The sequence below is a fragment of the Heptranchias perlo genome, chromosome 28, assembly GCF_035084215.1.
Source record: "Heptranchias perlo isolate sHepPer1 chromosome 28, sHepPer1.hap1, whole genome shotgun sequence".
Taxonomy (NCBI): domain Eukaryota; kingdom Metazoa; phylum Chordata; class Chondrichthyes; order Hexanchiformes; family Hexanchidae; genus Heptranchias; species Heptranchias perlo.
Window position 1 is genome coordinate 36,735,253 of NC_090352.1, and position 15,154 is coordinate 36,750,406.

The 15,154-nt window shown below is 41.9% G+C and overlaps 1 protein-coding gene across 2 annotated transcripts in view; it reads left to right on the forward strand.

The window, feature by feature from the left end:
• Positions 1 to 14,152, forward strand: part of brip1 (BRCA1 interacting helicase 1) — a 200,265-nt gene extending 186,113 nt beyond the window's left edge. Inside the window, exon 21 of one of the 2 annotated variants that reach the window (XM_068008500.1) lies at positions 13,897 to 14,152. In XM_068008500.1, the coding sequence (XP_067864601.1) occupies positions 13,897 to 14,006 (110 nt within the window). In that variant the 3' untranslated portion in view covers positions 14,007 to 14,152. The remainder of the gene's footprint in view (positions 1 to 13,896) is intronic. The other variant, XM_068008498.1, reaches the window with a different exon arrangement.
• The last annotated feature ends 1,002 nt before the right edge of the window (positions 14,153 to 15,154 follow it).

Sequence of the window (15,154 nt, forward strand, 5' to 3'; positions counted from 1 at the left end):
TTACCCAGCGCTTCAAATTTTTGACTACACCCCACTTTGAAGAAAAAGTGGGAATAAGCAGTAGGCACTTGACTTCTAGACAAACCTGTGCTTTAAATTTACATGCCTACATTGCAAAATTTGACCAAGAGAACTCTGATTTATGCTTTATACATTTCATAGAGTCTTCACGTTAGAATGAAACTGCTGCCTTTTAAAATATTTTTCTCTCCCATTTTCTTGGATTTTCCCACACCATACTTCCCTGACCAAGAGAAAGGGTAGCTAGGTACTCTCGGGCCTCCACCAAAGTTGTTGCTATGAAGCCAGGTGCTAGATAGTCACTCGCCCTTCCTCTCGTGCTGAAATTCCTGGCCTCTGAATGGAGCCTCCCTTAGACTGACAAAAGGTGGAAGTGTTGTTTCACAGGGATTGGTGCTGGGACCACTGTTGTTCACAATTTACATTAACGATTTGGACTCTGGAATCGGAAGCACGATTTCAAAATTTGAGGACGACACCAAAATAGGGGATGTAGTTAATACAAAGGAAGAATGCGTCAAAATGCAAGAAGACATTACTAAACTTGCAGATTGGGTTTGTAAATGACCAATTAATTTCAGTATAGATAAGTGAGGTGGTGCATTTTGATAGGAAGAATAAGGAGGCCACATAATGCTTGGATAATAAAAGAGTCTAAATGGAGTGGAGGAGCAAAGGGATCTCGAGATACAGATAGCCAAATCACTAAAAGTAGCGACGCAGGTTAATAAGGCCGTCAAAAAGGCAAAACAAGCACTAGGGTTCATTTCTAGACAGCTAAAATTGAAAAGCAGAGAAGTTATGTTAAACGTGTATAGAACCTTGGTTAGATCACACTTGGGGGGCGATTTTAGGAGGCAATTGCGGGTGCGTTGGGGGCAGGGGAGCTCCGAAAATCGTGGAAATCCCGTTCGGGTTCGGAAGCCAGCTCCAACCCGCCGACTTCCGAGTTTCCCAGGGACCCACCTGTGTGCACGCGGGCGACCCGAAAACGGAAGTCCCGCCGGCTTTAATTGTCGGCGGGATGACAGTTAAAGAGCCAAATATACCTCATTGAGGTACTTAAGGCACTTTACCTGTGACAGATTAAGTACTTAGAAAGATTTTTAACATACCTGGGCGGCTTGCCCACCGCTTCTAATTCACGCCATGAATGGCCTGATCAGGGAACAAGAAACTATATAAATTAAGTAAAAAACCATAGACGTAAGTGAAAACGATAAATGAACCTACCTTTGCACCCTGCTCTGATGTCCCCCTCTTCGCCACCCCCCGGTGTCCCCCTCTTCGCCACCCCCCGGTGTCCCCCTCTTCGCCACCCCCCGGTGTCCCCCTCTTCGCCACCCCCCGGTGTCCCCCTCTTCGCCACCCCCCGGTGTCCCCCTCTTCGCCACCCCCCGGTGTCCCCCTCTTCGCCACCCCCCGGTGTCCCCCTCTTCGCCACCCCCCGGTGTCCCCCTCTTCGCCACCCCCCGGTGTCCCCCTCTTCGCCACCCCCCGGTGTCCCCCTCTTCGCCACCCCCCGGTGTCCCCCTCTTCGCCACCCCCCGGTGTCCCCCTCTTCGCCACCCCCCGGTGTCCCCCTCTTCGCCACCCCCCGGTGTCCCCCTCTTCGCCACCCCCCGGTGTCCCCCTCTTCGCCACCCCCCGGTGTCCCCCTCTTCGCCACCCCCCGGTGTCCCCCTCTTCGCCCCCCCCGGTGTCCCCCTCTCCGCCACCCCCCCCCCCCCCCGGTGTCCCCCTCTCCGCCACCCCCCCCCCCCCACCACCCCCCCCCCCCCCCCCCCCCCCCCCGGTGTCCCCCTCACCCCCCCCCCCCGGTGTCCCCCTCTTCGCCACCCCCTCCCCGGTGTCCCCCTCTTCGCCACCCCCCTCCCCGGTGTCCCCCTCCTCGCCACACCCCCCGGTGTCCCCCTCTTCGCCACCCCCACCGGTGGCCCCCTCTTCGCCCCCCCTCCCCCCGCCGGTGTCCCCCTCTTCACCCCCCCCCCCCCGGTGTCCCCCTCTTCGCCGCAACCCCCCCCCCCCCCCCCCGGTGTGGCCCCCTCTTCGCCACCCCCCCCCCCCCCAGGTGTACCCCTCTTCGCAACCCCCCCCCCCCCCCCCAGGTGTCCCCCACTTCGCCGCCACCCCCCCGGTGTCCCCCTCTTCACCACCACCACCACCCCACCCCCCACCCCCCCCCGGTGTACCCCTCTTCGCCACCCCCCCGGTGTCCCCCTCTTCACCACCCCCTCCCGTGTCCCCCGCTTCGCCACCCCCCCCCCTCCGATGTCCCCTCCATTACCCCCCTCCGATGTCCCCCCCCCGGGACTTCCAGTCCAGCATGCAATTGTGTCGGAAACGGTAAATTTTGATTTTGTGGGTTTCCCGCTACCAACCCGACGCCATTGTAAAGTCGAGCCCCTCTGGTATTGTGCACAGTTCTGTTTCCTGTATTATAAAAAGGATACAGAGGCATTGGAGAAGGTGCAAAAAAGATTCACAAGGATGATACCAGAACTGAGTGGATATACTTATCGGGAAAGGCTGAACAGGCTGGGGCTCTTTTCTGTAGAAAAGAGAAGGCTGAGGGGTGACCTGATAAAGATCTTTAAGATAATGAAAGGGTAGACATAGAGAAAATGTTTCCACTTGTGGGGGAGTCCAAAACTAGAGGCCTAAATATAAGATAGTCACTGATAAATTCAATTGGGAATTCAGGAGAAACGTCTTTACCCAAACAGTGGTAGGAATGTGGAATGCGCTGCCACAAGGAGTAGTTGAGGCAAATAGCATAGATGCATTAAAGGGGAAGCTAGATAAGCACATGAGGGAGAAAGGAATAGAAGAGTATGCTGTTAGAGTTAGATGGAGGAGGCTCGTGTGGAACATAAATGCCGGCATAGACCAGTTGGGCCGAATGGCCTGCTTCTGTGCTGTAGACTTGATAGAGCAGCACAGCTGAAGTTCGGAGCTTAGAGCTTTATTTTTCTCTTATCAAAAAAAAAACTTTTTCATCACATTTTTGAATCGCTAACAAAATGGCAAGAAATGTGCACTTCCTGAGAATGCAAGAATTAAAAAAGATTTACACATTTTACAGTATTTATAAAACCAAAGATATGATAGTGATCTTTTAATACTTCTCGAGCAGTTAACAAACCACTTGACTGGTATATATCTTAACGTTAACTAATGTGGGATATTTGTGCGAAATGGCTCAGCATCAAAGCCCATTTTAACACGAGAGCCTGTATATCAGTGGTACAGGCAAATGTGAACGAGACAGTGAGATTATGCGTAAAAAAATTAACAATTCCAGCCTGTAACCAGTTAATGATTTTATTAGATAAATTGATGTTTGTCAAAGGGCTCAAATTAATCTGAAATTGGATAAGGTGCTGGACACTTGTTTAACCAAGGTGGAGGCTGCTTGTAACTGTTCTAAATAGTCAGGATGCTTGTAACTGTTGTAAATGGTCAATGTAATAGAACAAAACCTGCCTCGGAAGCATTCCAATGAATCCTTGGCCCCCAATGAAATGGGCAGGAAGACAAATACTTGCATTTTAAAAGATTAGATATCTACAAATACTTTTATATATAATTTTATATAGTTTATTTTATTCAGAAGCATGAGTATTTGCATTTCCTAACCTGTCTCATTATATAGAATATCATGTTCCATATTTTTGCATAACTGTTTTCCCTAGATATATAATTCTGGAAAAGGAAATATAATATTTGTAGACAAAGAATAGCTTTTGTCCTCTGGGATTAGCTGTTGACGAGACCTTTTCCTGGGAATGGGCAACATTTTAACAAGTAAATTGTATTCATTTTTCACCAGTGCAAAGTCAGATATTTGTGATGGAATTTCATTGATTTTCTTCAAATACATTTTTAAAAAAAAATCTTTTGGCACCCACATAGTTTCCTGGAGCAGGCCAATGTGCCTCCCAGTTTAACAAAATATCCTGGTAACTTTACACCTAGTTTATTTTGAAGAAAGTTTCAGGCAGGATCCTCTTATTATTTTCTTCATTTGGGGTTTTGCTTTAGCTTCAGAGACCAGGTCCATTTCTACTGTCATTTGCCAAGAAGTGCTAAGTATATTATACTTCGTATTAATTAAATTCACTAATTCCAGGTATGAAGAAGAGTAAAGTAATCACTTTTCCATTTGACTGTATAGCCGAGGAAAGTTCAGTGAATTCTTCATTAAAGGCCATATTAAGCAAAAATTGTCATTATATTCACGTCCCTAATGTTCCTTAATACATTTTTAAAGAATGAGAAATCTTCAGAATCCCGTAGACAAATCACCTGTTAATGCTTTCCGCCTTTATTGCACTGTTTACTTATGTCTACCTTTTTACTAAAATTAGCAAACAGAACAAAATATGGCCCTTTGTGCTTGGAAGATCATGGGTATGAAATGGTGTTCTACCACTTCATGGTGCAACAAACTGGGACAAAAACACACCGTTGTGCCTTACATCTTGCAGATTTCAAAATACAGCTCATTAGAAAAACTAGTATTAGTACAAGATCATGAACATTTTTACTCAAAATTTAAATTTTATTGCATATATCTGTTTTGAGTGATCCCTTTATAAGCAGGAAATGGCACTAAACTCTTCACAAGTGCATAAATGATGCATACTGTTTTCCTTAAAGAAAATTAAGAAAGATCAACAGGTATTTCAAATTAAGTAAATCAACTACCTCCAACATATCAAGGGACAAGTGGAGACAAAAAAGAATGTGATAGAAAGTGTCCTCTGTCCAATTGAAATCTGTCTTGTAATACCATTTATTCTGAAATTTCTGCATGGCAAGATTCCGATTTGAATATAATAGTGGGGGAAGGAATCTGGTGGGATTACATTTCTTTTTTAAAAGATATAGTACATCAGGGTTGGAAGAATTTTTCTGTACTATCCTCCTTGATCAAGTGAAATTTAAAATGATTTCACTAGACTGAGCTACAGATCCGTTAAAGCTATTAACACCATAGAATCATACAGCACAGAAGGAGGCTATTTGCCGCATTGTGCCTCTTTGTAAGAGCTATCCAATTAGTCCCACTCCCATGCTCTTTCCCCAAAGCCCTGTAAATTGTTCCTATTCGAGTATATATCCAATTGCCTTTTGGAAGTTACTATTGAATCTGCTTCCACCATCCTTTCAGGCAGTACGTTCCAGATCATAAATCACATACTGTGTGTAAACAAAAAAAAAAAAATTCTCCTCATTTCTCCCCTGGTTCTTTTGCCAATTATATTAAAATAGCACTAGATACCAAGTGTGTTGCAAATTGAAAATAATTTCGAATTTTACTTTAAAATATTAGCAGTTTATCTATTTACTACTGGTTAACAATTTGAAGCCTGTATGTAATTTACTGGGTTGTAGTGCTTTGCTCAGTAGAAATCTGTATTGTCCGTGAGCAAGTCCACTCCAGCCTTCCCACAGTTCTTAGTTAGCTGATGCAGTGTTTTGTTCAGTATTCTATTTAGTGGATTTTTTAACAAGCTGACATTGCTACCAGTGTCGATACATTGTCCTCTTTATTTGGTCTGTGATCAGATACTAACATGAAAAATCTTCTTAATTTGATCTAGTACTTAAAATGAGAAATTCATTGTTTAAAGGGTCTCATTTATTTTCCATCTTTTTTCATTTCTTTTTCTAGGCACTAATAAGTCCTCAGCTTTTTCTGGTCGACAGAGCCAAACAGCTTTTCCTAATGAGGTTTCTGTGGCTTTATCAAAGCCCTGTGTGCAGAAGGGACAGGGAGACTGTTCAGATAAGCGCTATATGCATCTAAGAGATAGAAGAAAGGTTGCAAAAGAGGATAGTGTTAAGCCAATACGAAGTGCACTAACCAAGCATGAAGATAATATAGAAGCATCAGATAAGACACCAAGCCAAAAATACAGGAATGGTCCTGTTAAATGGAACAATCTGCACAAACAAAGCAAAATGAAAACATGTGAGTGGAGGCGTCTGGCAGAGGGGAACACTATGAAGTCCCACAGTAGGCAAATTGTCCAGGCAGCAAAAGAGAATTCATTTTTGGAGGAGCTATTGGAAAGATCCACTTTGAGTGGATCAAGTATGCACATTAATAATGTGACGGAATATCCAATGAAAAGTACGTCCATTTTATCTGGGGTAGCTGGTTGCAAGAGACAGAGGAAAACTAGAAGAGAAAGAACAGAAAATACACCTTCAAATAAACCAAATTATAGACTAAGAAGTATGTATGTAAATATACTCTCCAAAAGACCCCATCGAAACAGAATGCAGATAGAAAAGCTAAATCGTATAAATGGTGATGAGAAATGCAGCCAGATTGATGGAGCATATGATACGTCACATAGTAAAAAATCCAGCCAAGCACTTTTTCCTAAGGAATATAGAAATAAGGTTACAAAATCCTTTGGTTTAGATTCTAAAACAATGGCCAGAATTCAATTTAAAAAGAAAAGAGGAAGAAAATATTTCAGTACCCAGCTCTCTGCTACCTGTTCGCAGTATGAGGAAGAACATAATGGGAAGTCATCCATTCATCCCATCGTTACATCTGTCAGAGAAAAATCATCCATTGTTCACTTTGAGATATTAATACCAGAGCAGTATTCTTCCCCAGTCGAGATTGCCCAGATACAGTGCAATGAGGATAAACTGGAAAATTCAATTTCAGCCTTAAATTGTAGCAATAGGACAACTGTCCAGGGCAGCAAACATTCAGAAACAGTGGACAGGCTGCTTCAACTAGGAGAGGTTACAAATATGAATGAAATTAATCCTGCTTTTAACATTGCTAGTAATGCCCTGATTGTAAAGAAAGAATCAGGAAATAATTCATCAGCTGTGAAAAACTTCATCTCTAACACGAAAATGAAAGAGGCGAGCTCGGAAGGTGAGAAATTTAACTCCAGGCAGCTGTGAATTTGTAATATTTTTCTATATTATAGATCACCAAGCTATTTAAAATACAGTATTGGAGGGAATTAGAAAAGGTTTACTCTTAAAAAGGTCAACTTGTTTATAGAAAACTGTGACATGAATTAAGTGGCGAGGTAACCAACAGCTCAGTTCTGAAAGGTATAACTAACCTTCACAAATAGTTTAAATTGTCAAACTGTGTTGTCTCCAAATGTAGAGATATACATAGGTAGCAAAACATTTGGTTATATGTTTAGTCATAAAGGGTGGAGCCTGATCAGATAATGTGTGTTTGGGGAGATCTTGAAAAGTACATATAACATAAATGGGGGTCCTTCAGAATCATGGAGTTAATGCCAGATTATATTTGTATGTACTTCTAGATAATTCAAACAGTTTTGCAAAATTAACAAGGCTGGCGAATTTTGTTGTGAAAAAGGGAAAGGAAACAAGCTGGGTAACCTTAAACCAGTTAGCCTCACATCGGTGGTAGGAAAACTGAGAGACTAGAATAAGAGATAATGTTAGTAAACAATTAGCAAGGTATGAGTTAATCAGACCATCGCATACATGGATTTGAAAAGGCTGGTCATACTTGACTAATTTAATTGAATTCTTCAAGGAAGTTGCAAAGTATATAAACAAAGGGATCTTGTGGATTTGATATGGTGGACTTTCAAAAAGTTGCAAAGTGTCACATAAGAGTTGTTGCAAAATTTAACGCCCTTGGTATTAGAGGTAAAATGGCAGCATGAATACAAAGACAGCTAAAGGATAGAAAGTAGGAGTAGAGAGATGTTTTTTGGAATGACAAGCTATCTCTAGTAGTATGGCCCAAAGGGGTGTGTGTGTTGACCATTCTTGTTTTTCTATCTATCGATTGATCTATTTATCTATCTATTTATCATGATTTGGACATAAGCATAAGGGGAATAATATAAAAAAGGTTGTTGATATCAAATTTGCGACATAGAAAGCTACGTGGGTGACTTCAGGAGGCCATGGACAGGTTAGGAGTGTGTACAGTTATGTGGCAGATGCAGTTAAACATAGATAAATGTCAAGTAATAAATATTGGAAGGGAAAAGAACAGAGATGGAAATATGCCCTAAATGGTAAAATTCTTAATGGAGTGGAAACATGCAGTGGGAACTTAAAAAGCTCAGTGGTAGCACTCTTGCCTCTGAGTCAGAATGTTGTGGGTTCAGGTGGACAGAAAAGATCCTATGACAGTATTCGAAGAAGAGCAGCAGAGTTCTTTCAGTGTCCTGGCCAACATTTATCCCTCAGCCAACATCACTAAAACAGATTATCTGGTCATTTATCCCATTGCTATTTGTGGGACCTTGCTGTGCACAAATTGGCTGCCATGTTTCCCTACATTACAACAGTGACTACACTTCAAAAGTAATTCATTAGTGTGTAGGATTTTGGGACGTCCTTAGCATGTTCTTTCTTTTTCTTTTCATTCAAAGGGTTCTTAATATATTGAACACATTGCCCAGTTCTTTTCTTTCACAAGTAGCTATCTTAATCACAGTTTGAGGTGCATCAGTGTGTTGTGAGGTGGGGATGAATGGGTATAGATATCAGCTGATCCTCTTGATTAATTATTGGAAGAACACAGCCAAGTATTCTATAAATGTACTTACATGCTGAATAAGTTTCATTGTGGTTAAAAAAAAAAATCTTTTTCTACTCTGCAAGTTGCTTTTTCAAAACTAAATACCTCCCCAAAAGATTAATTGCAATTTAGTTAAAGTGTAATTAAGTATAATTAAATTTCAAGTTAATTGGATCACTGACTGACTGAATCTCTTTAGGCTTTTCTGCTGAAGCATTTTCAGACATATATACCTCAGTAATGAAAATCAGCTTTATAGGGGATTATCATTTTTTATACATAAAAACTTTTTGTTTAATAGAATTGGTACAGCCCTTATCAAAGGAATGCTATTATTGTAAAAAGAAGATAAATTCTAATTTATTTTTCTATTATGGGTGAGTTAATTTAGTGATATACTTTATTTTGCCTGCCTCTGCACTAACTCCTGTTAATATCCATAAAACATCAAAACTTGATATAATTTTGATGAATAATTATATGACTGAAATCGTTTTCTCAGTATCTGCTCCTATGCAGACTCTTTCTCTTCTAGATTTTTGAACGGGAGCAAGCACTAGTTTGATTCATCATCAAAAAGTCAATGTAGATTTGAATTATCCTAGTGTCTGGGAGTTGAGAACAAAAGTAACCCATTTCATGGTTTGTAATTGTGATTCTTTCTGATACCCTGCACCATGGCCCTATACCTATGTTTTTAATAAATAAACGAAAATGGAAATTTCCACTCATTTATTAAAATAAATTATCATAAGGTAAATAAGGATGAAGCCCATTCATCCCATCGTTACATCGAAACTACAGTACAGAAACAGGCCATTCGGCCCAACTGGTCTATGCCAGCGTTTATGCTCCACACGAGCCTTCTCCCTATTTCATCTGACCCTATCAGGATAGCCATCTATTCCTTTCTCCCCCATGTGCTTATCTAGCTTCCCCTTAAATTCATTTATGCTATTTACCTCAACAACTCCTTGTTGTAGCGTGTTCCACATTCTTACCAATCTTTGGGTAAAGAAGTTTCTCCTGAATTCCCTATTGGATTTAATAGCAACTATTTCATATTTATGACTTCAAGTTTTGGACTCCCCCACAAGAGGAAACATTTTCTCTATGTCTACCCTATCAAACCCTTTGATTATCTTAAAGACCTCTATCAGATCACCACTCAGCCTTCTCTTTTCTAGAGAAAAGAGCCCCAGCCTTATCAGCCTTTCCTGATAAGGATATCCTCTCAGTTCTGGTAGCATGCGGTATTTTAATCTCTTGATCTATAAAATGTCAGAAAACATTGAGCTTATAATGGGTTAGTCTTGGAATGTACCAGTTTTTAGCCTGAACATGAAACAACAAAGTTTCCTTGCTTGCAGCTTTAGAACATAAGAGCATAAGAAATAGGATCAGGAGTAGGTCATACGGCCCCTCAAGCCTGCTCCGCCATTCAATCAGATCATGGCTGATCTTCAACCTCAACTCCACTTTCCCGCCCAATCCCCATATCCCTTGATGCCCCTAGAGTCCAAAAATCTATCCATCTCAGCCTTGAATATATTCAATGACTCAGCATCCAAGCCCTCTGGGGTAGAGAATTCCAAAGATTCACAACCCTCTGCGTGAAGAAATTCCTCCTCATCTCAGTCTTGAATGGCCGACCCCGTATCCTGCAATTGTGCCTCCTAGTTCTAGACTCTCTAGCTAGGGGAAACAATCTCTCAGCATCTACCCTATCAAGCCCCCTCATAATCCTTTATGTTTCAATGAGATCACCTCTCATTCTTTTAAACTGCAGAGAGTATAGGCCCACTCTACTCAACCTCTCTTCATAGGACAACCCTCTCATCCCAGGAATTAATCTAGTGAATCTTGATTTGATGTATGCAAAGCCTTGTATGAGAGTTTCTATTTTTTGACCCAATTCCTGGTAGTCAGTCATCTTATATGCAAATCAGATCATATGCAACATTTGTGTTCAACCAGTCTATTGTATGCAACATTGCTCCAGTAATTGAAAGCAATTTCAAATCGCTAAAATATGTGATATATATCAAACAAATTTATTTCTTTTTCCATTTGGATGTCATGCATCACTGCTCCCAAATAATAACAATTTATATACAGCCTTTAATGTAGAAAAACATCTCAAGGCGCTTCACATTGACGCAATCAGAAAATAATGCCAAAGAAGAAAATATTAGGAGGGGTGAGCAATAGCTCGCTCAAAGGGGCAGGTTTTAAGGAGGGTTAAAGGAGGCAAGAGAGGTGAAGAGACTGTTGGGTTTAGAGAGGAATTTCCACAACCTGGGGCTTAGACAGATGAAGGTACAGCTGCAAACGGTGGAATTGTGGAGGGGGGTCGTTGGTTCAAGAGGCCAGATTTGGAGGAACAGAGTGTCTGGGAAGTTGTACGGCTGGAGTAGTTTACAGAGATAGGAAAAGGCAAGGGCATGAAGGGATTTAAATATAAAGATGAGGCATTGGGGGACCGGGAGCCAATGTAGGTCAATGGCAGGAGTGGTAGAGGAGCAGAACTTGGTGCAGGATAGGATACAAGCAGCAGAGTTTTGGATGAGCTGGTTTATGGAGGGTGGAGGATGAGAGACTAATCAAGAGAGCATTGGAATAGTCTAGTCTGGAGGTAATGAAGGCATGGATGAGCGTTTCAGCAGCAGATGGCTGAGGCAGGAGATATTAGAGGTGGAAGTGATGGAGAGGATTTAGGACCAGAAGCTTATTTCGGGGTCAAATGGGACTCCAAAGTTGCGAACAGTCTGGTTCAACCTGAGACATCGGCTGGTAGGGGGATAGAGTTGGTGCCAAGAGTACGGAGTTTGTGGCGGGGGCCGAAGGCGATAGCTTTGGTCTTCCCATTGTTTAACTTGAGAAAATTGCAGCTTATCTAAGGCAAGCAGCCTGAAAACATAGAGGCAATGGAGGGGTTGAGAGAGGTGATGGAGAGGTAGAGCTGGGCATCATCAGCATACATGTGGCAGTTGACTCCATGTCTTCAGATGATGTTACCAAGTGGCAACATATAGATGAGGGGGCCACGGATAGATGTATGGGGCCGGATACCAGAGGTCGAAGAGGGAAAATGCACCATGGTTACCGAAGATCTCGTTTGTGATTTTAATTAGGGCCATTTCAGTGCTGTGATAGGGCCAGAAACCTAATTGGAGAGATCCAACCAAAATGGGCGCGAAGGCAACTGAGCAGCCACACTGCCTGCCTGAAGCTGGCATCAAGAGGCCCGAACTATTTTTGCATTCAGGCCTTATTTGAATGTAGTCAGCGAGCTACAGGCGCTCCGCTGCAGATCGCCAGTAAATTTGCCAGCTCCTACACTGAGCTGGCTGGCAGGTCGGAAGTAGGGTGGGGGGTGGGGGGGGGTGGTTGGGGTGCCGATATCAAGAGGCAAGCATTGGCCGGCAGTGGGCCACACTATTCCTGTGCCCCCTGGCCACACAAAATTTCCCACTCCCAAAATTGCTGGGTCTTTTGTGGGGAGACTATCTGCAGTGCCTTTAAGGAACGCTGGTTAGGCCGCTCACCCCCTGGTGCGAATGGGCGAAACGTGCATGTGGCGGTCCACCCATTTGTATCTGAAAATTGCAATCAGGGTCCTAAAGCAGGTTAGGACCCCAGTTTGCATACACAAGCAGCCTCCCACCCAAAATGGACAGTTGTGCTGCTTGCCCATTTACAGGTCTGCCTGAAAATTGCATTAGGTGTGCCTTGGGTGGCAGAGGTTGCCCCCAACCCCCCCCCCCCCCCACTCCCCCCCCCCTTTCGACCTTCAACTCCCGGGCGCCCGTTTGTTCAGGTGAGAAATGGGCAGCCGGCAGTTAAAATTTGCTCTGACATCTCAAGTCTTCCAACTTCATAATTTGTAACTTGTGTCCCCTGGCATTCCAGTTTTGGATCAGTGCCGAGGTTAATTCCATAAATGGACTGTTGTCCCTTAACGTCTAAAATTACTTCAGTAGCAGAATTTGTGGAACAGGGGATTAATTATATTCAGTTCACAGTACCACTACCTTGATTAGATTATGATGCGGAGATGCCGGTGATGGACTGGGGTTGACAATTGTAAACAATTTTACAACACCAAGTTATAGTCCAGCAATTTTATTTTAAATTCACAAGCTTTCGGAGACTTCCTCCTTCCATTTACCTGAGGAAGGAGGAAGTTAATTTAAAATAAAATTGCTGGACTATAACTTGGTGTTGTAAAATTGTTTACAATTGATTAGATTAAGTGTAGTCTCGTGCTACACTCCCACGCTCCAGCTGGATGGAAATATTGCACATAGATTGAAGTTTTGACAACTATTCAATCTTATTTATAAGATCAGGTGGAGTTATGAAATATTGAGAATTAGAGCACTAAAGTACAAGGCCACAATAATTTAAAATATAAAGCTCAAGTGAGTGCTCAGCATGCCTCCTTCAACAGTTAGAACAGTCTCTTGGAATTAAACAACATCCTAAGTACTGACACAGAATGTTAACAGTTTAATCTTTCTTGCCCCTTGATAAATGAAATGCTGTCTCGAAATGTGTCCCTTTGGTAGGGAGTTTAATGTGAACTATGTAATTCCAACTAATGGCGCTATTTCTCCAGAACAACTTTCACAGTCCAGTAAGAACTAAGTAAAGTTAGATGTATTCCTCCACCACCCCCCCACTTCAGTTGTGGATGTGAATAAACTCCTAGTTAAAGCAGTTAATGTTGCCCATAAGTATTTCATTGGATCTATAGCACTCTTGATCTGAGGTTGAGAAAGGCGCTATAAAAATGCAAGTCTTTCATTATAAAAGAGCTGGATGAATATCTGGTTAGGAATGGGATTAAGATTTATTAAGACAAGGCGAGATAGACATAATTGAATGATGTGTGGAACATAATAATTCCTTGGCCCATGGAGGTGTCATGTCAAAAATAGCAGCAATAAGGGACAAATAACATGCTGACAAATTTCCTGACTTTGTGCTGCTGTCAGGGAGCCTTGCCCAACATCAGGAAATTGCAGGTGCATTGCCCATGATTTTCTGCGTATTGATTTCCCAATATATGAAGTCAGCAGATGATGCTTCATGTTGGCACAAATTTGGAAAGCTACCCCCAGGCTGTGGTGTTAAATTGATACGTTAAAGTTTTACTTGATTTACCCTTGGGAGAACATGGCCTTTTCTCAGAAGATTAAATGGATTGAATAGAGTCCATGATGGAACAGACACGGCCATAATGACCTGAATGGAATTTTTGTTCCACACTTTTTATGTTCTTATAACACAATCTTAATTTTTTTTAGGGTTAAAGATACACAGGTCATGGAAGGGCAGTGCTAACAGAAGAGCTGCAGCAAGGTGTAGATGTAAAGAGAAGAGGATTCCACCACATGGAGTAGGGACAATCAGCTAATGAAGAAAATTCTCCAGCATTTAGACAGTAGCTTCTAACTATAATGGTCATTCCTAGGCGATATGTTTTGATATAACTTGCATTAATAAGTATAAATATTTAAACTTATTTAAAAAGCAATTCCTTTTAATGAAGGCATTTAACTAATAAAACTTGCTGCATTCTTGATACTTTTTCCTGCCAATTTTCCCATCTCTTCTGAAGACGGTGACTTCTTTGGGTATGATCCCATGGATGCAAGTTGCTCTCTAGTGCATCACACAAGTAGCTGTGCTTCTTTTGAGAGCCCTGATAGTGATTGTCAGCAGGCGATTGGCCCATGCAGAATATCGCAGCAAAGCCCAATTGTGTTTTAACCTCGTCCATGCATGAACTGAATATTGATCAAGAATGATTTCCCCTTTCAAGCCCAGGGGTGCTGAGGTCAATTGTTAGCAGTCCTACCCTGACTGATATCAACTAACTCAGCACAGATTGGAGATTGAACCAGGGAACTTCCTGCTCCAAATGGCTCAGCTACTCATTTAACTAACTCCCCCTAGCTTTAACATTTTGATACTTTGTAACAATATCTCCAGAGTTTATTTTTATCTGCCTCCCTAAAAAAAATATACAAAATGCTCACTTTACAACATCATTTGCTATGACATTTTTTTTCTAATACTACTGAATCTACTCTCCAGCATTGAGTGTCTACTGTTGCTCAGTACAGAACTTATGGCACACTATTCAAAATGTCATGTTCATTTAAAAATGGAAAATTTGGTAAGCTAGTAGTGCAGGGGATTGGCTGTGCCACCGAGTGTGGCAGGATCCAAAATATCTTCCCTGATTCCCAAAGTTGTGAATTTCTAATTTTATTGAAGTGATCTAAACTCAGGGACAAGTTAACTCACTGCATTTTCAACTGTCTCCCAGTGGTCAGATCAAGATTGATATTAGGAGAGGTTTAACAACAGATACGCTGCTTACTTTCTTAAATCAAGAAGCAATCCCAGGGAATGTACAATTTCAGGAGATATAAACTTGATGAAATGCATTAGAGCAGCAGGGATGAAGTCGAATACGAAGTGAGAACTTTTTCATGGTATTCTTTTATTTTAGGAAATATTTCTAACTATGCCTATATTGAAATAGAGCCTTGAACT